The sequence below is a fragment of the Tachypleus tridentatus genome, chromosome 10 (genome assembly GCF_004210375.1).
Source record: "Tachypleus tridentatus isolate NWPU-2018 chromosome 10, ASM421037v1, whole genome shotgun sequence".
Taxonomy (NCBI): domain Eukaryota; kingdom Metazoa; phylum Arthropoda; class Merostomata; order Xiphosura; family Limulidae; genus Tachypleus; species Tachypleus tridentatus.
This window is the reverse complement of record NC_134834.1, coordinates 148,941,591-148,969,391: the sequence shown is the minus strand read 5'-3', so window position 1 is coordinate 148,969,391 and position 27,801 is coordinate 148,941,591. Positions and strand designations below refer to the sequence as shown.

Genomic DNA, 27,801 nt, shown 5'->3' with positions numbered 1-27,801 from the left:
GATGCCAAGCTCAAACTCTACTGTTGAGATATGTATCATAAAGTTAATGGAAGACTGTTTAAACTGTACGATATTCGAAACTTAACTTGAATTGTGAAAGGATAGTAAAATATACATGCTAACCGTCTCTGTGACCTTGACGTGTTACTCGGTTATAAAGACTGGATGTTATCATTTTATCACCTTAATTTGTGATTGAATTACGAAATACACATCCTAAACCGTCTCTGAACTTTGACGGGTTATGTAATCGGTATGCTAATCACTTGTACGACATCAATAACACCTGCTAATTAACTATGTAAATTTGACTTGTAGCCAGATTATGAAACTCGAATCTTAACGTTCTCTTCAACTTCGATTTGTGATGGGTAATTTAAAAATCCTCCTTCACAATCTCTGCCAGGTAACTCATATGTTTCCGAAGACAGAAACTTCCTTCAGGAAGTCTAACAAGTGACTCAAATGTCTCAGGAGACTAACATTCTTATTCAGAATGTTTTACAGGTGACCCAAGTGTCTCCAGAGACGTCAATACGTCCTTCAGAATGTCTTACAGATGAGTCAACTGTTTCCAGAAACGTGAATATCTCCTTCAGAATGTCTTACAGATGATCCAACTGTTTCTAGAAACATGAATATCTCCTTCAGAATGTCTTATAGTATGAGCCAAGGGTTTCCAGAGACATAAACACCTCCTTCGGAATGTCTTTTCAACTATTTCCGTGGTGTCTAAAAGTACACTAGTTGTTACACAAGGCTAGCCTTTCGAATAAGATAAAAACTCAACCAACCACATGTAAAGTACGTATTTCAGATGCTTCAGAAGTGAAGGTGAAGAAAGTTATGGCAACATTTATATATCCCTCACCTCTATTGGCCCCTTATCTCATAGAAAGTAAAACTCAGATAAAATGGTGGCCACTTGTCTCAAAGGAAGTTTTCTTTAAAACTCGGATAAAATGGTGTCACTTTTAAGGACACCCTGTATAATAATAAACAAAATCTCACTTAAACATGTAATTGTTATAAACAGGAAAGAACTCGAGATTAAACTTTCTTTTCAGTATAGAGAACTCTTGTACATCATAAAGCTGTTCTTCGCCTATTTTATTAATTCCTGGATTAATGGAACTTCTCGAGTTATTAATAATATCTACTTCAACATTGTGGGTGTGAAAAGATTCTCGGAAAACCTCATCTGTTTATTATTATCAATATACACTTTCAACTTTGTAGGAAAACGAACTTGAACTTTTCTATACCTTCTCTGAAAAGTTTTTAGATGAAGATGGGAACGAGTAACCCATTGATTTCTTGGAAGAAAAAAAAATCTACGCAAAATTCTTGGATGAGATGCGACATTTGGTGACGTCAAACTCTAGCAACCAATGATGTGATGTCCCAACCCGAATCGATTTTTCCCAATAGCGAAGTGTGTATAAATAGACGTGGAGTTCAGCCTATAATTATCAAACTTCCCCACCAAGCTTTACTATCGCTGGAAGCAACAGGAATCAGACCCTCAGGACCTATAACGCATTTCTGTTCAGAAACATCTTCACCCAGCAGGTGAAACATCTTCAGCAGAGAATGAAGAAACATCCGATGGCACTTGTTACTGCGCTTATTCTACTTTTCTCCTTACACGAGGTAAGACATCATCCTACGATATGTTTTCAATCAGAAAAAAAGATCATGCGTACTGACAGAGAAAGTTAACCATAGAACCAATAGTGGTTAATAGTTAACCACTATTAACGTACATCAGTTAACTACCACCATTTTACTTCTCTCACAAGTTAGAAACAGAATAAACAAAATATTTATAGTCATATCTTGAGATTTCTTGCTAGCAACAAGTTAGTTAAATAACTATTACATTCATATTTCCAGTTTTCTTATATCTTAAAGCAACGTAGAAAAGCATCAAATATTAGGAGCGAAACATACAATATACTACATACGAACATATACAGTATAAACTATCAAGTTTATGATCGTGGTCTTCAGCCAAGATAACTAATAACTATAAATCAAACTGTATCTTTGACACTTAGTTACTTTAATTGTCCCTACATCAGTTAAACTGTAAAATACACATTTAAAATTTATTTAAGCTGCTCCCAACACCAGTTAAACCGTATTTCAGACGTTTAAGAAACGTTACATCATTTTTCGCCATATCAGTAAAAGTGTTTTCTAGACACTTAAAGAAGAGTGACTTTAGTTGTCCCTACATCACTTAAACTGTATCCAAAGCACTTAAATGAAAATTACTTTAGTTGTCCCTACATCAAACTGTATTATAGACACTTAAAGGAAAGTTACTTCAGTAGTCCCTACATCAGGTAAAGTGTATTCTAAACACTAAAAGAAAAGTTATTTTAATTGTCCCTACATCAATGAAACTGTGATTTAGGCACTTAAACATTGCTTCACAGTTGTTGCTGTTGAACTTATTGGTAAACCTACTGAACCACAGGTAGTATAAACTACTTACAATATTTGTACTTTCTTCAGAAATTCGGGTGAAACATTATTACCTAACATGCTAGTAGTTTCTTTGGAAGGCAGAGTTACGGTAAGAAAGCACTAAATTGGAAGTTTGTAATTGTTCTTTATTCTACAGCAACGTAAGATTCAGATATCTAAATAAGAATATCTTGCAAATGAATAGCACAAACTGTATTGACATTGCCATGTTAATACTGTGTCTACCGAACGATCTATACGTTTATTATCTTACTGTTAGCTCGCTAATTTGTTTGGAGTGGGTGTATTTCGTATCATGCTAATTATGTCGAGGGGTCAATGTGACACAGTGGTTGACTATTTGTACTCTTAGTCCGATAGCTGTGCGTTCATTTGTCTGGATACGACCCCACTTGTTCCTGTTTACCTAGCATTTAAAATATCAGGTGAGGTTTAGTTATTTGAGGCTGAAGAAATGATAGTATATCCCATATAGGAAAAATTAATTTAAAACATATGTTTTTAATAATCTCTTTATAAATTTTATACAAGGTTCTTTAAATAACTCAGTTTCGTAACTATTAAAGCATCATAGATCACGCCTTAGTTCGGAGCAAACGCATATGAATATACAGCTGTTGTTATGGCTTGTCACAAGCTAAACCAGTACATGTACATATTTATTAATGATAGTAGTTTTGGTCCGATATTTATAGATTGGGTAGTAGGTGTGGCCATAAATATTAAAAACCAACCACAGATTCAGCCACACTGACCCCTCGCCATAATTAGCATGATTCGAAATGCACCTACTACGAACAAATTATCGAGCTGACAACAAGATAACGTATAGGTTTTAAGACTTTAATATGAATGTACACTGGAATGTACAGTTTAATAAGAGTGGTTGGTTACTTTAAGGAAGTGCGACATATAGTAACCTGAGACAGTGCTCAATACCCCGATTTCCCGTACTTTCAAAAGAGTGGTTATTGCAGGTTATGTAAGGGAATGCGGCATATAGTGGCCTGACACTGTTTAACACCATGTTCTCCCGCTGTTGCAGTCGTTTAGATTTGGCTTGCCTATGCTGTCGTTGCTGTGACCACTAGAGCTACAAAGTGGGAACAGAACGAGTAATGGTCATTTAAACCACTAAACAACAATCATTATGGGGTCTTTATGGGTACCATTTTTTATTACCAGGAAAAATACTAATATTAGTATGCTTAGGAGCTAGTTTAAAGTACAAATGGCCGAGTTGATGCAATATATACAGGGTGTTCGGAAAGTCACTGTGCACTTATATATTTATTAACAGACATGTTTCAATATAGAATACAGAAGGTAAATATGAATGACAATTATAAACAATGTTGAGAGTGACCCCCGTTGGCATCAATACAGGCTTGGATCCTTCTTGTTTTGTGTCTAAACACCGCTATCAGTTGCTGGCTTGAAATAGACTGAATACAATATGATTACAAAACTGACAGTGACTTTCCGAACATCCTGTATTACACGTCCCGTTCCTATTGTCCATTTATGAAGGAGTCGTTATTTATTTGTTTTTTAAGCTATAAATCAGTGGTTCGTATAACTTCAGAATACTGCACATAACTCGTTGAAAGAAAGTTACGGATAACATATATATATATATATTTATCTGCAATTTCAGCAGATTGCTTGAACTAAAAGTCATTTATCATTTTCCAGAAATGCCGTAAGAGGGTGTTATGAAATTTAATATCGAAGGAAACATTTCAAGGACATTTGTGATTAATTTCACCCAACACGACTCAAGATTTGAAAGACAGTAAAAAGTGTTGGAATGTTAAAAAGCAGGTTCAACCTGTATACGTTATTAAAACGTTCTCACCATTTCAAACTACGAAACACATAAAATCACTATAAAAGTTTCTTTATTAAATCTATATATCACCAACTTTAATCAAATCTTCGACAACGCTGCAACAGTGAAGAAATATGTTACAATGACAAAAGTATGACATTAAACTCAAAACATTTACTGGATATATGAAAAAATACGACAGACATTTTCAAAGATCTATAGTAGCTTTCGTTAAAACATGAAACAGTTTACGACAATGGAAAAAGTGTATCTTCTCAGATATGTGTACATAACATATACTGTCTGTTTGGGGTTCTTTTACACAATGGGCTATCTTCACACAGCCCACCGAGGGGATCGAACCCCAGATTTGCTATAAAATTGAATTGTTGCTGAGGGAAAGTGTTATTCTCTTTCGTACACACAGTGATATTTACGTGTATTTTTACATTACTTTTATAAATAACTTCGTTACACAAAAAATACAACACTGTAAACCTGCGTACAAAAAAAAAAGGTTAAAAAACAACAATTATGACGAATTTTAACTAAACAAACGTTGAAACGTATACAAGAACAGAGATGAGAAACGGAAACTCTATTTACATATATATAAATGAGGCATAAATAACAAATAAACTGACATATTAAACAACAATTAATACAGATTACGATACCGTTAATCCACTTTTTAATAATTCTTGAAGTACCCAAGTTTAATACTTTGCTACCTATAATATAACAAACAGAAACTTTGTGATCTGTCAAACGCTTGAAACATTTATAGTATGATCATATGGAGTTAACATAACAATGATCATATGGAGTTAACATAACAATGATCATATGGAGGTAACATAACAATGATCATGTAAATAACACACTTCTGTGTGTTGTAGTACCATATAGTAATAACATGATCATGTGCAGTACACACTTGTGTATGTTGTATTACCGTATAGTTATAACATATGTAAAAACACATTTTGTAAATTTGTGTAGTTTTTATCTTTCGTGGTAACCTCATTAAACCGTAACGAGTTTTGAAATATTACCACCAATATTCCTTTACCATTTCCAACTGACTGATTTTCCAAGCTTACCGCGCAACAGTCAGTTCCAATAAACACAGTGAACATTCTTTTCAAATACGCACATTTTTTTTAAAAATGGAACTGGAACAAGTTTCGTTTATTGGTGATAAATCTCATTTCTCTATATTTCAACTACTGTGACAACGCTTCATGTTTACAGAATAACGAAGTTTTTGACCAACGGAACTGGATTAGCCTAATACGGATTTTTAAACTTAATTTAATCGGCATTTAAAAGTAATATTACAATTAATAGAGACAGTATATTAGGGATTTTGTTCTTGAATTTGTTTTTAACAGTAATTACATTTGAAGTAGAAAATATGAATTATTACTGTGTGTTTTTTTCTCAAGTGTATAGATTTTGTGACAGTTAGGTTCTTTGAGAATTTTATGATCAAAAATTGATACTAATGTCTTCAAAGGTTTCACGTAGGAAACGATCCTTGCTAAGAAAGAACTGTGGTTTTGTTTCCCCGTAAATTTTGATTTCTCGTAAGCATACAACATGGTGGTTTCACGAAGCATTAGTGATGGATTTCACTTTATCACTGTTATTTAGTGTTGTTAACCTGAACTTTGTGGGTGCGTTATAAGAGTGACAGCTAACCTCCTAGCGTGAATAGTGATCGGTGGAGATCTGTTGGCTGGCTGTCTTCTTTCGGGACAGTAGTTAAAATTGGAAACAGCTCATAAATAGCGCATTATAAGACAGATTGTCAATCCCTTTCAGTGGATGGTGATCGGTAGGGTTCTGTTGACGTCATGATTTCTCTCTAAACAATAGTTATGATAATCTTAGTAGCTCTACCCTAAATACAAACCTCAAGTAACGTAAATGAGCTGATACTTACTGACGAAAGTAAAAAGAGATGTCGTATTGGGAAAGTACAATTTCTGACGAATAAAAAATTCAATGAATTATGATTTGTTATTTTCAAGCAAGGGTTGTGTATCGCTGATATATATACGACGTCTAATGAATTTATGTAACAGATAACTGGATGAAATATGGAATTATTATAATCAAACACAAAATGGCAGGAGTAATCTTGAAAGGTACACCTACGTTCAGGTTGATTCCAACTCTGAACGACTTAAGAAGGCGGGTCTTATTTAATACAGGTTGAATTCAATCAGACCGTTTTAAAAGAGCTTATTACAAAGATACAACTATGAAGAAAAATGTATCCAATTCTTTTAATGTGTTTTATGTCCTTGTACGTATAAACTTTAAAACAAAAGAGCAAATGAAATTGCTTAAGCTCTGACTGCTCAGAGAAAAGATTTTCAAACCAGGCGTTTACGTTTAGAACAATTGTCATCTGCAAGTAATCTGAAAGTGTATAATTAGTATTTGCTCACTCTCACTTCAACAGTCAGGAGCACGTCAAATTAAATGTCTGAGGTTTAAATAGGGCAAGTCTCATTCAAAATGCTGAGTAATGATCTTCTAATCATGTGCACCTGGTGTGATGCACCTGTGTGTGAGTTGAGTCATTTTAAGTTGGAATAAATGTGGAGGTGTGCTAACTTTATTTGGAAACCCATTATTGAAGTTAGAAAATTTTCATGTTGAAAATTTATGTTTTAAATGTGACATGGAAAATCTATTGATAAGTTTTTAGATATTTTTAAAATTAGAAAGTAATAAAGTGATTTAGTTAGATTCCAAATGTACTGGAAAAAATTGACACTTTGATTCAGGCATAGTGAGAAAGCTGAATAACATCCTTTGAACTTTGTCACTTATATATCCTTGTTTTTGCTCTGAGATTTTTTTTTTAGGTTTACATTTTTTAGTAACCGGTAGTATAAGGTCTGAGCAGCTTATACTTTGTGCTAAATATTGTGTGTTTTAAAATAAGGCTTTTTGTAAAATTTGAAATCATCTTTTTGTCAGTTAAACATATCTTTATATTGATAGATGGATGGTGTATGTATGTTTCCTCTTATGCTCTGTTAACTTCTTATTTTGGTATCCAATATTTGAATTTTATTTTGGTGAAATGCAATCTAGTACCATTATTTAGACACTTCTTTTTTGTAGTAACTTAATATTGGATTGGTAACTCTGTCTCTTTCTTCACTCATTCCTCAGTACAAGATGAAAAAAGCTAGCAAACGTTGTTATTTCTACCATGAATCTTGAACTGTATCAGACACTATGTAAACCTGGGAATATGTTCTTGATTAGTTGTTTCAGTAACTTGTTTATAGATGTTTTGAATATAGTTTACTGACCAAGTTTACTTTTAAAGTATTCCATACTTAGTGATCTTGAGATTATATCTGGGTATTTATAATTTGAAAAGACTTCAACATAGTAACTTATTGAAGCAGTTAGAAAATTAGGTTAATTATACCCAACAATGATGTAGTTACAAGTTGAGATGAATTGTACCAAACAATGATGTGGTTACAAGTTGAGGTGAATTGTACTCAACAATGATGTAGTTACAAGTTGAGGTGAATTGTACTCAACAATGATGTAGTTACAAGTTGAGGTGAATTGTACTCAACAATGATGTAGTTACAAGTTGAGGTGAATTGTACTCAACAATGATGTGGTTAGAAGTTGAGGCGAATTGTACTCAACAATGATGTGGTTAGAAGTTGAGGCGAATTGTACTCAACAATGATGTGGTTAGAAATTGAGGCGAATTGTACTCAACAATAATGTGGTTAGAAATTGAGGCGAATTGTACTCAACAATAATGTGGTTAGAAATTGAGGTGAATTGTGCCCAACAAAGAGGTGGTTAAAAGTTGAGGTGAATTGAACTCAACAATGATGTGGTTAAAAGTTGAGGTAAATTGAACTCAACAATCGTGTGGTTAGAAGTTGAGGTGAATTGTACTCAACAATAATGTGGTTAGAAGTTGAGGTGAATTGTACTCAACAATAATGTGGTTAGAAGTTGAAGTGAACTGTACTCAACAATCATGTGGTTAGAAGTTGAAGTGAACTGTACTCAACAATCATGTGGTTAGAAGTTGAGATGAATTGTACTCAACAATCGTGTGGTTAGAAGTTGAGGCGAATTGTACTCAACAATGATGTGGTTAGAAGTTGAGGTGAATTGTACCGAACAATGAGGTGGTTAAAAGTTGAGGTGAATTGTACCAAACAATGATGTGGTTACAAGTTGAGGCGAATTGTACTCAACAATGATGTGGTTAGAAGTTGAGGCGAATTGTACTCAACAATGATGTGGTTAGAAGTTGAGGCGAATTGTACTCAACAATGATGTGGTTAGAAGTTGAGGCGAATTGTACTCAACAATGATGTGGTTAAAAGTTGAGGTGAATTGAACTCAACAATGATGTGGTTAAAAGTTGAGGTGAATTGAACTCAACAATCGTGTGGTTAGAAGTTGAGGTAAATTGTACTCAAGAATCGTGTGGTTAGAAGTTGAGGTGAATTGTACTCAACAATCGTGTGGTTAGAAGTTGAGGTGAATTGTACTCAACAATGATGTGGTTACAAGTTGAGGTGAATTTTACTCAACAATGATGTGGTTACAAGTTGAGGTGAATTGTACTCAACAATGATGTGGTTAGATGTTGAGGTGAATTGTACTCAACAATGATGTGGTTAGATGTTGAGGTGAATTGTACTCAACAATGATGTGGTTAGAAGTTGAGGTGAATTGTACTCAACAATGATGTGGTTAGATGTTGAGGTGAATTGTACTCAACAATAATGTGGTTAGAAGTTGAGGTGAATTGTGCTCAAAAATCGTGTGGTTAGAAGTTGAGGTGAATTGTACTCAAAAATCGTGTGGTTAGAAGTTGAGGTGAATTGTACTCAAAAATCGTGTGGTAAGAAGTTGAGGTGAATTTTACTCAACAATGATGTGGTTAGAAGTTGAGGCGAATTGTACCCAACAATGATGTGGTTAGAAGTTGAGGCGAATTGTACCCAACAATGATGTGGTTAGAAGTTGAGGCGAATTGTACTCAACAATGATGTGGTTAGAAGTTGAGGCAAATTGTACTCAACCATGATGTGGTTAGAAGTTGAGGCAAATTGTACTCAACCATGATGTGGTTAGAAGTTGAGGTGAATTGTACTCAACAAGAATGTGGTTAGAAGTTGAGGTGAATTGTACTCAAAAATCGTGTGGTTAGAAGTTGAGGTGAATTATACTCAAAAATCGTGTGGTTAGAAGTTGAGGTGAATTGTACTCAACAATGATGTGGTTAGAAGTTGAGGCGAATTGTACCCAACAATGATGTGGATAGAAGTTGAGGCAAATTGTACTCAACAATAATGTGGTTAGAAGTTGAGGTGAATTGTACTCAACAATCGTGTGGTTAGAAGTTGAGGTGAATTGTACTCAACAATCGTGTGGTTAGAAGTTGAGGTGAATTGTACCAAACAATGATGTGGTTAGAAGTTGAGGTGAATTGTACCATACAATGATGTGGTTAGAAGTTGAGGTAAATTGTACTCAACAATGATATAGTTACAAGTTGAGGTGAATTGTACTCCATAATGATGTGGTTAGAAGTTGAGGTGAATTGTACTCAACACTCATGTGGTTAGAAGTTGAGGTGAATTGTACCCAACATTAATGTGGTAAGAAGTTGAGGTGAATTGTACTCAACAATAATGTGGTTAGAAGTTGAGGTCAATTGTACCCAACAAAGATGTGATTAGAAGTTGAGGTCAACTGTACCCAACAATGATGTTAGAATTTGAGGTCAACTGTACCCAACAATGATGTGGTTAGAATTTGAGGTGAATTGTACTCAACAATAATGTGGTTAGAAGTTGAGTTGAATTGCACTCAACAATGATGTGGTTAGAAGTTGGGATAAATTGTACTCAACAATGATGTAACTAAGAGTAACTGCACTGTTTAGTATTGAACCAATGAGAAGGTTTCATTTGTTACACAGAATCATTTATAACACAACATGTTAACTGAATGTTAAAAATATTCTAAGGCAAAAACAGTCGAATAAAAAATATAAAACTAAAACGTATGCTTACCAAATCGTTTTACACAACAAAAAACAAGGATGCACCATTGAAACAAACAGAAAAAAAGAATCGCATCATCCATGCTTCTCGCACTCAAGATTTGATCAGTAAAAATTAGTTGTTTTTTATCTTGTTATCTCTGAAATTTTCACGCCGCAGTGAACATCCTAACTTCTTGCTCAGCTGAGTAGGAAAGCTGGTTAGCCACCTAACGGGTAATAATGATAATAAATCGTTGTTCAAAATTAAATAATTTCTGTCTCAGATTGAAAATCAGTGAGGCTGAATGAACAGTTTACGAGAAAATATCGCATCATTAAATTCTGTCGTCAATAAATGCCCAGAAAATAAGAAGATATAACTAAAGTTGTATTAAAATCAACAGCAGTTAATAAAAACGAAATAAACCTTTCAAACTGATGTTTTGTTTTTAAAAGAAACGTGGATGACCATCGTGTGGAACGTTCTGGACGTAATACTAAGCACGTTTCGTTGTTGTTGTTTGTAAGCGTAAAGCTGCACAAAGTGCTGTCCACGCTGTGCAACCAATCGCTTGGATCGAACTTCGTATGTCCACGCTATACAAGCTCTCAATCTTACAGATGAACCACCTGGGTATACACGAACTGTGTATTTGAGGATTCAAGGTTCGCGACTCGTATTCGCTAAAAACGTGCATCATACTGTGGAGCCTTCAATGCGTTATAGAATAATTAATTTGTTTTAAATTTCACACAAAGATACTCAGAGCTATCTGCGCCAGCCGGCCATAATTTAGCAGTGATACACTAGAAGGAAGGTAGCTAGTTATCACCACCCGCCACGGCCACCGCTAATTTTTGAACTTTTTTTTTAAACCAACGAATAGTGGGATTGATTATTACACTATAAAGCCTCTACAGAAGAAAGGACGAGTATGTTCGATGATAGGAGATTCGAACCCGTAACCCTCACATTGGATTACGAGTGCCTTACCCACAAGGTCATGTTAAAAGTAACGGTTAAATTCCGCTTTTCGATAAAAGTAGTCCAAAGAGTTGGCGGTGGATGTCGTTAACTGGCTGTTTTCACTGGTGTCTGTTTGTTTAAACATTTATTTCAGAACGTTGAGCAAAGCTTACGTGGGTTTTCTTCTAATAGACACTATTTCGATATTTCGTGATGAAGAGAAACCAAGACAGTGTTGAACCAAAACACGGCATTTAAAGTAAATAGTGTAAAACGCGAAGTTTAAAATTCGCACTTAATTAGGGACCTGAAACATTATTTTCTATAATGTAGGCTCCAATGATGTGTTTAGGGTTCAAATACCCATCACACCAAACATACTCGACTTTTCAGGCGTATACTATTTGTTGGTGAAAGAGTAGCCCAAGCGTTGGCGGTGGATCTTACACTGCAAAATTAGAGACGGCTAGCGCAGATAACTCTCGTGTAGTTTTGCGCGAAATTCAAAAACAAACAAACCAGTGATGTATTGTGAGTAAATACTCTAAAACCAATAAGAAAAACAAGAGGTCTTCACTACTTTAAAACTCTGCGTGTACAAATGACTTCGGTCGCCATATTGTGTCTATATTCAATATTCCAAAATAATCTATTTTTTAAATAGATTATGTTTAAAACAACTCTCAATTGTCAAGGAGATTAGTAACTTTACTTTATTTACCTACACATATATATATATGATTGACTTTGCGTATTGTATTTGTCCTTCCTGAATTAAAGTGTTCCCTCGGTTTTGTTACGTAAAACGTGACACATCAGGGACAAACACTCCAAACCACCGTTCTCCAAAATGTTGAGTACATCCTGCCATCTTTATTATACTGTCTCAATCCTGTAAAATTGTGTTTTTCTATTTTAACCAATCACACATATATACAGTATCTCGTTTTCTCATGCGCACCATGTGGACAATACTAAAAAAAATTGTCTCATTAAAACGTACGATTGCAAATATCGTATGCGTACATCCACGCATGGAATTTAAATAACAAGAAAAGTACACATATATGAAAACAGTTTGTGAATCCTTCCTACAGTTATTAAAAATTCCTTAAGCCTCTCTTAAGTAGTGATCTGCTGTTACTATTATGTATAGTAACCCGGATTACTGGAATCCAAATGAATACGAACTTTTTCATTTTTGCTTAATTCTTTTCTAAGTCTTCCAAAGAAACGTTGTAGGTTACATATTTTTAATTATTGTCTTCTATAAATCCATGTACAATAAACAACATGTATGAAACTGTGCTAACTTTCTATCAAGGCCTATTATACTATTATTCTAAAATATTATTTACAAAAAAAAGCTGTTTGTGTATCTAATAACAACAACTGTTTATAGTTGAACTTCTTCATTTTATTTCTGCTAACTTCAAGAAGTAAGTTTTATCTTACTTACCCCCAAGCGGTAGTACCTTATTTTCATTATTTATTTATTTTTCATCTTTTTTTGTTTACCTTTTTCTTATTCTTATTTTAACATGGGAGAGCAGTCGCCTTCCCACAACTGTCTGCAGGCAGTGAAGGGTGATATATAATCGTGGGACGTTATGGGCTTGAGCACTCACGTCCCGCTCTCCTGATTTCTAATTTTCTAATGTGAGACTAGCGAATTGGAGGTTAAGACTGATAGACGGTGTGTCCCCACCGCAATGCGGGTCCTACTTCAGCAGTTACCTTCAAAACCTAGGATACATCGTAATCCCACGTTGTAGCCTGTACCCTAGGATCCTTTTTAAGATTATTCAGCTTATTTGTTTCGTGTTAATGTGTTTTATGACTTAAACATTTAAGGTTATATATGTATATATACACACACACAATCGAGCTCTTTTTAAAACCTGTGGAGCTCAAAACAAATTCTTTATGCAGACATTATAGGACATTTATTTATTGTCCTTGGTTGTGTCCATACTATACAGTTTTGAATCCCAAATTTCTGTTGCTAATACTCAAATTTGGGTCATGTTAATACTTAAAGACCGTTTGTGCTACATAATGTAAATATTAAGTTCTTGATAAGAGCAGAATCTTGGACATTTTAAGAACCATTTCTTTCAGTTGTCTCTAGATTGTGTATTCTACAAGCATTTAATGTAAAAGTGCTTCGATTTTGATATCCTGAAAAATAGTTATATATTGTAGAGGAGCCCATGGTTAACATTGAGCAGAAACAGAACAATGCTCAGTTGCAGAGCTGTCAATGATTAACAATGACTAGATGTAAAGACATGAAATGAGTTACAACGATTAGAAGTAGAACAATGACTAGATGGAAAGACATCGATGATTTACAATGATTAGAAGTAGAACAATGATAGTTGTAAAAACATTATTTACAATGATTAGGACTGGAACAATGACCAGCTGTAAAAACATTAATTATTTATAACGATTAGAACAAGAATAATGACGAGTTGTAAAGACATCAATGATTTACAACGATTAAAACTATAACAATGACTAGTTGTAAAGACATCAATGATTTACAACGATTAGAACTATAACAATGACTAGTTGTAAAGACATCAATGATTTACAACGATTAGAACTATAACAATGACTAGTTGTAAAGACATCAATGATTTACAACGATTAAAACTATAACAATGACTAGTTGTAAAGACATCAATGATTTACAACGATTAAAACTATAACAATGACTAGTTGTAAAGACATCAATGATTTACAACGATTAAAACTATAACAATGACTAGTTGTAAAGACATCAATGATTTACAATGATTAGAAGTAGAACAATGACTAGTTGTAAAGACATTAATGGTTTACAGTGATTAGAACTAGAACAATGACTATTTGTAAAGACATTAATCATTTACAATGACTAGATCTTGAACAGTAACTAGATGTAAAGATAACAGTGGTTTACAATGATTAGAACTACAATAATGACTCATTGTTAATGCGTTTATGTTTAACAATGTTTAATTGCATAAACGTCTATTGTTAATAGTGATTAGGACACCAACAGGCCTAAATCCACACGAGTCTTTACAAAACCAACCCTCGTAAAATATTTTCAAAGAAAAATATTTAGAACGTTTCTTTTTCAAATACAACACGATGATTTCTGTCCGCCGAATGAAAGACATTTTCTCTTTTTATTCTACAAACTCCACAAAACCACGTGACTACTACTGGCAAAAATATGGAGAAATGGACAAATGTCAGAAATAACCTCGATTTAATGAGAAGAAACTAAATAAAACAGAGAAGATTGAATATCCTAGAAGAAAAGAACTTCCTTTTCTCTGAAAAAACCCTCGATAAAACCTAGTTTTATTATATGACATTTTGCAAGAACAGCCAGATACGTGAGTGATATCGCTGATATAACACTTTACAACAAATGTAGTAGTTCTAATCTTTAAGTATTCACTTAAGAGAATTGCTGAGAATAGAACGGTTAATATTTTTATCTATTGAATAGCGCGAGCTATACACGGCTACTGCCCACGTGATCTGGCGGAACAGTCTTGATTTGAAGTAAAATGCCAAAAAAAGAAAATCAAATCGCGTCATATTTCTGCGAAACTTGCGCTTTGTCGAAGTATTAGAAACTCTGTTATTAGATAATCAGAAAACAGGAATACGCAGCTCGCTAACAATCGTTTCAAACTCACAAACGTACACCACAGTTGTCAGAGATCCGTACAGGATAAAATTTGAAACTTGTTTTTTTTCGTTAACTCTAAACAGTAAACAATGAGAAAAGAATTTCTAAAAGCACTAAGAAAAAACAAAAACAATACATGTAACTGACATATACGTTCAATGCAGACGGACTCCACGTATGAAACAGTTTTTTTGTTGTTAAACGCATAGCTATAACGCGGATATTGAAATCCGTTTCTTAACGTTATATGCCCTCAGACTTTACGCTGAGTTGTGAGGGCACTAAGGTTCAGATCTGAACGCAGCCCTTCCTTCTATATCACGAGGGCACTCAGATTGAGTGACAATCGGTTTAGCGGTTCGCTATCGATAAGCACATACTGACGTGTGTTGTTTTTTTCAAATAATAGTTTAGGTATATATATATATATACACATACAGAGAGAAAGCAAAACAGGAAGAAGCCTAGACAGTGTTAAGATAGTTACGTAGTAAAAACATACCAAACTGATGCGGAAATTGATAGGTTATGTAAACCCTGTAGGTAGCAGCATTACTCACAATGCACGCAAACCAAACAAAAAGCAAGCAGTTTTTGGGATTAATTTCAAACCTAAGACGTACGTTGTGTATTTCTCGTCAGGAAGAACTTTTACGAAATACATAAAATTCTAGAAATGTGTTTATGCGCCTCCTGGTGGGATGTTTCAAGACGACATGGTACGTTCGTTAATAGAATGCATAAAAATTCCTGAATTATTGTCCTAACTTCAACGAACACGCTTTAAGGAAAGTTTCTTACAAAATAAATGTTATAAATTATGCCATAAAGGACGTACTTAAAAATCAAATCGACTCGTATGTGTTAGCACCATAGTGTTTTATGTAGAAATAATTATTTTAGTCTTCCTTCTCGCCCTTTCAGCCGTGGGGACGTTATAATGTTACGGTCAATCCCACTATTCGTTGGTAAAAGAGTGGCCCAAGAGTTGGCGGTGGGTAGTGATGACTAGCTGCCTTCCCTCTAGTCTTACACTGCTAAATTAGGGATGGCTAGCACAGATAGCCCTCGAATAGCTTTGTGCGAAATTAAAAAAAAAAAGTCTTCCTCACATTATATATGGTTCCTTAGCGCCATCTAGTAGCAATTATTAATAAAAAGTTTGTTTGATACCCGGTAATTATAAACCTCAAATTTAAACATTTCTATATTTCCAATAAACAATATAATTATTATTGTCATAACTTACTTCAATTCTTAATGAAATAACTTATTTCTTACCTTGGCTGTTTGACTGCTAGCAAACAAACTTAAAAAATATCACCATTGAAATACATTGTTCCTGCTCACAACGCTAAGCCTAACCGAAAATGTAGAAACAGTGACACTACATAAATGTTTAAGATTAGTTAACTTTCGTATAAAAGTTCTACCTTCAACATTGTTAGTTGTATATTGGTATATTATCTCATATACCAGTATCTGGTATTAAAGTATTGTTATATTCGCCGCTAGGGCGAAACACTTAAGTAAAGGAAACAATGTATTTGATGCGAAAATGGAAATCTTGGTTTTAAAACGCTGTACGTTAATAAACTATAGAATTTTATACACGCTCTATCTGGTTTTGGATATTGGTTTTGAGAAACAAAATCAAATTGGACCGTTACTCGTAATACGGTCACTTTGTTTATGCCAGGTTATCCAGCCACAGAACCAAAGAAGAAAAATATGGCGTACGCCTGGACCTGTTATACTCCAATCTTGTGCAAGGCTCATTTTAACTTCACACATGATAAAACATGTTTTCAAGTACTTCCAGGACTGGCGTAGAGCCAAATTTTGTTTCTTTCTTTTTTGTATGTCTTTTGTGAACTAAGTCCACTGTTATTGAGCTTCCATTCAATACTGGTAAGAATCTTCTGATAAGAAAAAAATGGAAAAAACACGTTTTTTCAAGCGAAAATGGCTCGCTCTCTCTGGCGTAAAATTATTATTTGAAGCCTTACGTTCACTGACTAGGTGAGGATCTTATTTACTGAGTGACAACACTGATATTCGAAGGTTTGGTAGAAGGGCAAGACTGGTTCCGACTCTTCATTTTAAGCTTTATAGAAGATATTAAAATTGTTTTTTTTTTTAAATTATCGATTCTTTGTCATTTTGTTTCTTTTTCTAAAAGCAAAACTGATATTAAATTTTCAGATGACAGTCTCGCACACATTTGAAATTTGTAGATTATATCGTGAAGTTGTGAACTGGACCCAAGATTACTTCGGTAATACAAAACATGTACGTAAAAAAATGTAATCCCATACGTTTGAGATGTCCTGAGAATCGAAACTGTAAATAAAATGTTCTTCGGATTAAAGAATAGAGGCAACGTTTGAAACTTCCTTAATACGTTTCGAAAATAAAAATAGAAGCCAATGTTATTTAAATCTTTGTTTAAAAAAAAAGCACGTGGAACATGCGATTGTGCACGTTTAAAAACTTTCAGAGATCCAAACGTCACGTGCTCTAATCAAGAATCTTCAGATTTAGAAACTGTTGGAAAACAGTGCTTCACGGATATCCAAAGTATGATAGAAAACCTGTCGATTACTTGTGTTAAGTCAAGTTTAAATATTCCTTTTAAATCCTTTTATTGTGGATCAGATCTAGCGATACTTCACTATAGGTTCACTTTGTTATGGTGCTGCTATGTTTCTACGTCATTTTCCTTCAACCTTATTAAAGTTTTTAACAATCTTTAACAGGATTCGGTCCACGCCAAATTGAAATATAAATTTCTGTTTGTTACAATAACCAACTGGAGGGTTACTCAGTAGAGCGAAAACTTGCGCCATGTCACGTTAATTATATTTAACTGTTCAGAAATACTAAAGTTTCTCTGTGTATCCAGCCCTTCGCTAGTACAGCGGTATATCTACGGATTTACAACGCTACAATCAGGGGTTCGATTCCCTTCGGTGGGCTCAGCAGATAGCCCGATATGGCTTTGCTATAAGAAAATACACACTCTGTGTATCCATCGTTACGAACCACGAAGGACCACGTTTCATCAAACTTTACTCGTTTTTGATGTTATAGAGCAAAAAACGTGCGAACAATCAGGCTCCATGTTAACATAGGGATTTTTTTGGAATTTCATAACCTTGCTGTGACCCTGGACCCTTGAAATCATTTCTAAGTTGGACCATAGTCCAAATTTACATCAAATTTTATCCAACATCCATTCAGCCGTTTTTGATAAATTTTGCTAACACACACACACACACACAGGGGACAATCTAACCTTTGCCCACCTTCGGTAATAACACCTAAAATATAACTGGTTCTTAGGTTACTCTTTTTCTTTCTCATCTCTCGGTATTTCTCTCCTGTCCTTTTATACCAGTTTCTCCAACAACTACATCGAATACAGACGTTTTCTTACATCAATTAAATCTTCTCACAATCATAGAATCTCTTGCAGCTGTTCTAATATTTCTCTAATCACATAGTGCTGCAATCTCTTAATCCATCAAGAACTGACAAAACATCGGCCGCTCTCTCACCTTTCTCAACCCAAACCAATTCTTACATTGAACTTCGTATCACATACAGTTCATAAATTTGTTGGGAAAAGGACTGAGAATGGGATTTTTTTGCCATTCTCCGTGAAATATTTTGTATTTGTGGTACAGATGTCTGACACCGGTCTTAATTGTGAAATAGACTTGAGGGAAAGCAGCCGTTCATCAGAAACCCGTTATCCACGCAAAGCGAATGACTCACTCTTATAACGTAGTCACAGCTCAACAAGAGAGAAATATTTTATGGCACTGCATGGATTTGAACTCGGGTCAACAGTTCTGTAATCCAGATCTCTGCCAATCTTGAAGTAATATTCTTAATTTCAATATTTATATATCATTCTGGAGATTTACGTTAAAAATACGTTATTCTGTATGTATTATGTCAACTTTTTTGTGTTTCTTCCAATAAGTGAATTAATTATTACTTCTTTCACTCCTGTTTCACTCGGTTAGTAAAACAACGAAACGGTCATCTGTTCAACCTCATAAAATAAGTCCATCGCACACTCTCTGAACTGAGTTTTAATAAAGCCTAAGGAATACCTAATCGAAAGTTCATGACTAGATTTCAGCCTTTGAGAGCATATTAAGCTGTGTTTTTATGACGCTGAAATCATTAGCTCACGGTTCTAGTCTGGTATTTATATGTTTATGTGATTTTTCAACAGTTGGATTATTACAAAATCTATTACTGGCTCGTTTACATATCAGTCCAGCCACATATCGAGTTACTATATGTCTTTACCTTTTACAGCACTTAGTATAAAGAAAAAGTCAATTGAAAGCACGAATTATAATATAATATATATTGCGAACCGCGGTGTCTGTCCGAACGTTTGTTTGTCTCTCGTTTGAAAAGCTGTGCGCACAGGTAAATCTCAACATTCACTTTTGAAATGCCGGGAGAACAAATACAAATAATATTGATGCCAAATTTTGTTTCTCAAACAGGATATTCTACACAAAATTATTAGGAATTAATCACACTATAATTTATATTTCAAAATGTGGCATATAAAATAAAACTGTAGATTTACTGTATGTTATTATTGAACGGTTCTTAGCACGACTGAAATACTCAACAATTATTTTCTACAGTGGATGGTATAAGTTGTTCAAAGACATGGTTCTCAGTGAAATCAGAAGTGTAACACAATTAACCTTTTTAAAGTCCGTGAAATAATTTAAGCTGGTAGATTAACTTAAAACCTTCCTGTCACTGGATACTTTTGCTTACTGGATTTTGCTTTCTTGACACAAATATATCAATTTATTATGACCCTATACCCATATATTTATCATTTTAATATCACATTATTAATAACTCATACTTAAAACTTTATTCTTCACACTAGTTGTAGTTGATTATCAAATTATATTATAAAAAGATTTGTTAACCCTTTTAAAGTATATGAAATAATTTCAATTAATAGATTAACTTAAACTTGTCTCGTCAGTGGAGTCAGGTACTTTTTCTTGTATGTAAAATTTAGTAGTAATTGTAATTAATTGCAATGTTTAATGCTCTTGGCTATAAGTTTTGTGACCAACAAAGTCAGAGACCCACAAACTATTAGATGACTAAATGGTTTAGAGAAACGTGTTTGAAAAGATCAATCGTAACTATAAGATTAACTGGAAAAACACAATTGAAAATTTTTCTTAAACTCTAAGTTAATGTTAAGAATATCTATCGTTATCTATCCAATTCTCTTCAATACTAATAATTTCAATTTCTATAAAATATCTTATTATTTAATTGACTAAAACCTGCAAAATGCCTAATGCTTAAAACCTTTCACAAAACGTTTAATTTTTAAAAGACGATTTCAGAACCAATTTGATTGGTGGGATTTTCTGGCGATTGTTCCAATGAAGTTTGTTCTCACGCTACTCATGGAAGTGTTTCGCCCAAAATCAGTTTGGACGATGAAAAGAACCTTAAAAACTTCGACAGATTTTACGTTTTAGCTACTGCAGAACCAAACGAACATAATTTCCGTGTTCTACCGTTAGTTCAAGTGCCTGATCCTTAGTCTATCATTTGTGGCCCCTGTACATATTATTTTCTAACTTATTACATCATTCGCCCCTGTATAAATGTTTTTCCCATCCGACGGCGAAGTACCGCCAAAGTGTATTCCACTCAATATTACCATTCGATAACACCGTACGTAAAACATACGCTTCTGTACGGAAATAATGCACTGTTTGGCGTATGCCCACGATAACATAACAATGTAATACTTTTTCTGAGTAAACTGGCACTACAGAAACATGACATTGTACTCCACTGTTCTACAGAAACATGACACTCTACTACACTGTTCTATAGAAACACTACGCTATACTACATTGTTCTACAGAAACACTACGCTCTACTACACTGTTCTACAGAAACATGACACTCTACTACACTGTTCTACAGAAACACTACGCTCTACTACACTGTTCTACAGAAACACTACGCTCTACTACACTGTTCTACAGAAACACTACGCTCTACTGTACTGTTATACAGAAACACTACGCTCTACTATACTGTTATACAGAAACACTACGCTCTACTGTACTGTTATACAGAAACACTACACCCTACTGTAATGTACTACAGAAACACTACACTCTACTGTGCCGTACTAGAAAAACCTGACACTATTCTACAGAGACACGACACTCTACTGTACTGTCCTATAGAAACTACACTATTATACTGAACTACATAAATACGACACTCTAGTGCACTGTGCTACAGAAACACTACACTCTAGCGCACTGTTCTACAGAACCACGACACTCTAGTGCATTGTTTTACAGAACCACGACACTCTAGTGCACTGTGCTACGGAACCACTACACTCTAGTGCACTGTACTACAGAAACACTACACTCTAGTACACTGTACTACAGAAACACTACACTCTAGTACACTGTACTACAGAAACACTACACTCTAGTACACTGTACTACAGAAACACTACAGTCTAATGCACTGTACTACAGAAACACTACAGTCTAGTGCACTGTTATACAGAAACACTACACTCTACTGTACTGCACTACAGAATCACGACACTCTAGTGCACTGTGCTACAGAAACACTACACTCTACCGTACCGTACTAGAGAAACATGACACTAATCTACAGAGACACGACACTACTGTACTATACTAGAGAAACATGATACTACTGTACTGTTATATAGAAACACGACACTACTGTACTGTTCGACAGAAACACTACACTCTACTATACTGTTCCACAGAAACACTACACTCTACTACACTGTGCTAGAGAAACATGGCACTGTTCTACAGAAACACGACACTCTACAGTACTGTTCCATAGAACACGACACTCTATTACACTGTTGTACAGAAACACAACACTACTGTACTGTCCTATAGAAACTACATTCTACTGTACTGTTCTACAGAAACAGGACACCCTACTGTTCTATAAATTTGTGTGTGACAAAAACAAGAAGCAACTTGGAAAGAATGTAATACGGTGGTCTCCGATGACATCTAGTCTAGTCTACTTTACACAAGGTTACTTTAATTAGAATCACGTGCATCAAGACTGCTGATGTGAACAATAGAAACTGCCTCGTATGTTGGTTTAGCCACAAGAGAAGTTGTGGAGACAGACATGTCTAATAACGGCCGTCAAGTTTAGCTCATACTAGAGAAAACCCACAAATCACTTCTAGAACTGTTTATCTAGGTTTATTGGAAGTGGACTGATACTGACCACAGAAGTAATAATGTCTCCTTCAACTCATCCCCTGATTACGAAAACACAAAAAACCAGTTTTGGGTAGAAATATGTAGTTGTTAGAGCGCCTTCTTGATCACTACTATTAAACATTACCATAATTATATGTTAAATTTGTGTTAACGTACGGAATGTAATATACGAATATATATATCTGAATGTGTGTTATTCGGCTGTGTTGAGAACTAATACAAACTCTTACATGCTCATTCCACCTGTGTCAGTTTCTCAGCCTACTTTCCAGTTTTATTTAATACGAGCTGAGCTACTAGTCCTTGGTCCGGGTTATGAACTGGTTTGGTTTTTTATTTTGTTATTTGTAATTTAGCGCAAAGCCACACGAGAGCTATTTGCGCTAGCCGTCCCTAATTTAGCAGTGTAAGACTAGAGGAAAGGCAATTAGTAACCACCACTGACAGCCAACTTTTGGGCTACTCTTTTCCAGCGAATAGTGGGATTGACCGTCATATTATAACGCCCCCACGGCTAAAAGGGCTAACGTGTTTGGTGTAACGTGGATTCGAACCCGCCACCCTCAGATTGCTAGTCGAGTGCTTTAACCACCTGACCATGCCGGGCGGGGTATGAACTGAAAATATGTAGGTGGTGCTATGTTAAATAAGACAAAAAATCTAACTTTCACACAATTTATTTATAACAAAGTGTCATTACTGCACCCATTATTACCTCAACAAAGTTTCTGTGTAAGACCTAAGAACTCGCTATGTATATATACTGAAAAAAATGGAATATACTGTGTGATGGTCAGGATGATCTTGTAGGAAGAGGTAGCAGTGAAAGTAGTGGCGATAGGGGTGCTTATTGTTACCCGCTCTCAACAGACAGCCCTTAATGTTCTTTCACACTGTTTCACGTTATTAAGTAGCTCGGACGTTCCACAGGTTGAAGTAGAAAGTGTGTATAATTCAAGAAATGGCTCTGCATATTAGCCTTATGGTGGCTGATGGATTAGGAAATTTCATGTGAGTTTATGTATTATTTCAATATTGACAGCCGTTTTTTTTTCACTGCATTTCTCTACATATACAACATTTGTGTACCCTCCCTCACGCATTATGTGCATATTGTGTTAGAGAAAAGTTTATACTTTTTTGTTTTCTGTTTTGATTTTAGGTAGTGGCGCCTATTATGAATGTAGTTAACGTTAACTTGTGTTAAAGATAATAAACGTTCAAAAACGGCAATAATAGGGAGTAAGGAGGTTATGACCCCCAGTAACATGCCCCCTTTTCCAAACTATCATCCCACAAAGTTTGGCTGAGACTGACCCAGCAACCTAGTAGTAGTTAGATAATGGACAAACAGACAGGTTTTCCTACGTTAAAAAAAGAGATAAAAAGTAAAATTAACAGACATTATTTCTATATTTTCTTTTAATTTTATAACAGTTACATATGCTTTAACCCGCTTTTTTATGTTTGAACATATTTTATGTTCATGCAGTCGTTTATATCATTACGTAGAAAGCGTGTGTCTGCACAATGGAATACTTACGTTGTACAATCGTTTTAAACGTCATATACCGAGGATATTATTTAATAAAGAATGTTGTAGGAAGTTAATATGTTCTCTAGGTTTTTATGTGAGTTAGGCCACTTTAAGAGACTTAAATTCTGATGGTGAACGTGGAAACGTTCAACGTTTTTTTCCATTAAACACCCAAAGCCAACGACACATTGGAAAACTAAAAGACCAAAAAACTATTATTAAAACAAGTTAACTACAGATGTTTTTCGCTCTAGATTCTTTTTAACGTATTGTAATGTGTGTGTATATATATATTATATAAAGAGCGTTACGTGGAATATTTCGTATGTTATCGCCAGTCTGACTGACGAGTTCTCGTATCGAATGAAAGGCTTATTAGGCAAAGAATTGTGGAAGAGTAAAAACAGATCTTAAATGCTGTTTTCTCCACACTTCTAATTTCGAACCTTAACGAACAAATTAAGAGGAACTTGAGAAAAACGACAACAACAACAAAAAGCACCAGCAGTTATCTATATGAATATAAACAAGCAACCTTTACCTTATAAATAAGTTTGATATTTCTAATTGGAACAACTTCGAGCGCTTAGCTAAATCTAATTTCTCTAGGCTTAGAACTGTTGCTAATTCATCGTTTGTTCTCCCGTTCTCCAAAAGAAAAATAAATGAACGACTTCGAACTTATTAATCATCAGTAATAAACTTTGAACTTCATATTCTAGTGGATACAAAGCACTTAGACACACCGCCTCTTGGCAGTTTTTAATGTAGCACACTGATAATAGCGTAGACAAATTTTCTCGGCTTCTTAAAAGACGTTAGCTGGGGGTATTAATGATGCGTCAAAGAGATATATTTACTTTATATATTTGTGTAATGGTCTAACCACTTAGGGGGACTCAGTCATTGAAACTGCCTCAACTCTGGTTTCTTACAAATAAAAATTATTTCATAATTCTTCTATTGTATTCATCGCCAATATTAAAACTGATAAAATTACGATGTATAGGTAATATTATAGTTTACGTGTCTGGCCGTTTCGTTTGTAGTTCACAACACAGAAATTCGAAGCGAGAAGCATGAGCACTTGGTACATCGGACATCTCGAAATATTTCTCATGCAAAAAAAAAAAGGGAAGAAATTAACAACAACAAAAAGTTACTGTAACTATATTCTCTAAGCCTTACGTGGCGGAAATAAAACGATTTCCATCAACGCTATAAATGCTAATGGTTACTAAAGAAGTTTCTGTTTTTCTGTAGGATTAAGATGTATCCCTAAACCTAATGCGATACTAAGAGCTAACATTCCACAGTTCTATGCGTCATTGTTAGTTTATGAACGCAACCAAGCCAAACACTCAAATTCTAATTTAAAAGGAATCACAAACGAAAGATATTTTAATATGTACGGTACTTGAAACCAAGAAATTGCATACTTTATGGAGCAGATTAAAAGCTGTTCGTTACAATTGAAGTGGAACTTGATATTTTTAGAATTTACTATAATTAAAGGACTGAGAAAGAGAGTGATAAAATTTTATGGAGTTATCGACTGTTTCTAATTCTTTTAACGACTTTTTTGGCAGTAATCCTAATAACTTCTCATGAAGTTTTGCCAACTTAGGAAGTTTAAATTAAGTCCATATACTAATCCAAAGATAAAAGTAATACTATCTTAAGCCTAAAATGTCGAACATAATCTTACTTTTATATTTTATGGCACAAATTATCGTAAAATTAATCCTGCTTTATTATACAGTCCATGCAGTTGGAGTGTAATTAAATATGTTATCGAACTATCACTATATGTAAAGTCGAAGCGTTACTCTGACTAGGATGTAGCAAATTCGTATTTACGTTTCACCTGGATCCGGTATATGAATCTAATACTTGAAAACAAATAATTAATTAATCGAAATCATGTCAAAAGCAGTAAATAATAATTAGTGACTACGCGAAATTCATATTTGAACTAAATCATAAAAACTATGATTCCATTTAAAAACATTCATTACAAAATGTTATTTTGGAAAACCTTCACTTCATATTTACTTAGTAACTATCAAGGCTAAATGTACATAAAGTGTTAAAGTGTAATTAACGTCTTCGTAACAATAGAAAAATGGTGAATTTTTTCTATCATTAGGTGGCAAATGCAGAGAGAAATCATGCAGCGCCCTCTATAAACCTGGAATCTGGTGACATCAAGCGATATATCGGAGCTTTAGCAAAGAATGGCCGACTACCTACAATTCAGAGAGGTAAGAAGCCAACGGAGGAGGATTACTTTGGATCACCTTACACAATTGCCGATGCCAAAATGGCTTTGAGATCCATGCCGTTTTCTTTTCCTGAAGACACAATTCACCCAGAATCTTGGTCTGATGATAACACCCAATCCAAGCAACAGTCTCCTGATTACGTAATTAATGCAACTTTATCTCGCGAAGTTTCACCAAATATTGTCAAAATGTTTAACCAAATTGGTTCTTCTACTGAAGATCGCGTTTTGGATCGTTTACTCTCCGATCTCACTAGCAAAGACAGTTTACCAACAAGAAAAAGAAACATTGCCGCTCTGGCCCGGAAAGGATGGCTGACGGCCCTCAGATCATACAGACCTCCACCTCTCAAGAACTACTATCCTCCCAGAGATTACGAGTACAACTGGAAGAGAGAGATCCTACCATCTAATGGTAATTCTGAAGAACAAAATTCTCTTGAAGCTGTCTCAGAAGATGAGGAATGCATTGATGACAATGAAAATATTTCAAAGGTTGGACGTCTTTACAAAAGAAATATAGCTGCTCTCGCTCGAGCGGGAAGACTACCTCACTGGCACAGAAGAGCCACCTGGTGGGATTTGAAGCGAGACAACTACGTCGTTCCATTACATCGTTTCTGGAAACAGACCCCAACCAGCAGATATTCTAACAAACGACAACCAATAGAGAACCACGCGACAACCAGAAGATGTAAGAAGGTCCAGTATAGCCCCCAGGACAACCAGGAAGATAACTTCTTGACACCCATTCACGGATTCCAATCGAAAGATGATTCCAAAAGGAACATTGCCATGTTAGTTCGTAAGGGGCTGTTACCTGGCAAATAATATGAGTGCAACTGATATACTAATATATTTACCGTGGCTGCAATGTTCTTTTCTTGTTTGTTTGTGTTTTTGTTATTAATTTTCTCATAACACGATTTTTTTGCTGCAGAACTTGAAAGCTATTGAAACAGGTAGAATTTTTTGTTTTGTGATTCCATCTACCTTTTAGTAGATTCTGAAACTGCTTGCATCTTTAGGGCTAATTGCTTTCAGTTTTATTGATATACAGACAGCCAGTACTCAAAAACTGTGTTAAATGTTGCGGTTTATCTGATATCCATTACAACTTTGATTTTTCTAGAATGTAACAGAAACTTCCTTCTTTTAAGGGGGACAGCATGATCAATCGTGTCTAAACATCAACTAAGACTTATGTGAAATGTTTTACTACTGAAGATATGAAGTAGTCACACGATTTTTTTACGTGACCTAATCACTATAACTCCTGGTAAACTTGGGGTATTCCCCTAGGATATATTATATATGTAGCCAGTACAAATGTGCTGAGGTATGGGGTAAGAAGGCTGGTATATACCGTAGATTCTACGGTACAACGCGCACACACAAACAAACACATACGGCACAAGTCAGCGGAAGGGTTAAACGCTTGCATATTTTAGCATAAAACTAGTGACAAACAAATAAAACTCAAAGAAAGTATATATAAATCGTTCTTATTGAGTTTTATCAATATATCAGATTTTTTCTGTCTGTTTAGTTAAATATCTTGGATATGATATACTTCGGTATCTGTACTTTT

The 27,801-nt window shown here is 34.8% G+C and overlaps 1 protein-coding gene and 1 long non-coding RNA gene across 4 annotated transcripts in view; one reads left to right on the top strand and one right to left on the bottom strand.

The window, feature by feature from the left end:
* The window catches only part of LOC143230589 (uncharacterized), a 100,643-nt gene that overhangs the window by 31,542 nt on the left and 41,300 nt on the right, over positions 1-27,801 (bottom strand). The gene's annotated exons all lie outside the window — the stretch shown is intronic.
* Positions 1,462-27,737, top strand: LOC143230588 (uncharacterized). Its single transcript, XM_076464396.1, has 2 exons — positions 1,462-1,653; positions 26,076-27,737. Exons 1-2 carry the CDS (start codon positions 1,594-1,596, stop codon positions 27,039-27,041), a joined length of 1,026 nt encoding a protein of 341 aa, XP_076320511.1. The 5' UTR covers positions 1,462-1,593; the 3' UTR covers positions 27,042-27,737.

Bases quoted from the DNA above. Each gene is read 5' to 3' on its own strand.
- LOC143230588 (XM_076464396.1), top strand. From the start codon at position 1,594: ATGAAGAAACATCCGATGGCACTTGTTACTGCGCTTATTCTACTTTTC. The intron at 1,654-26,075 runs GTAAGACATCAT...TTCTATCATTAG, and splicing joins TACTTTTCTCCTTACACGAG to GTGGCAAATGCAGAGAGAAA.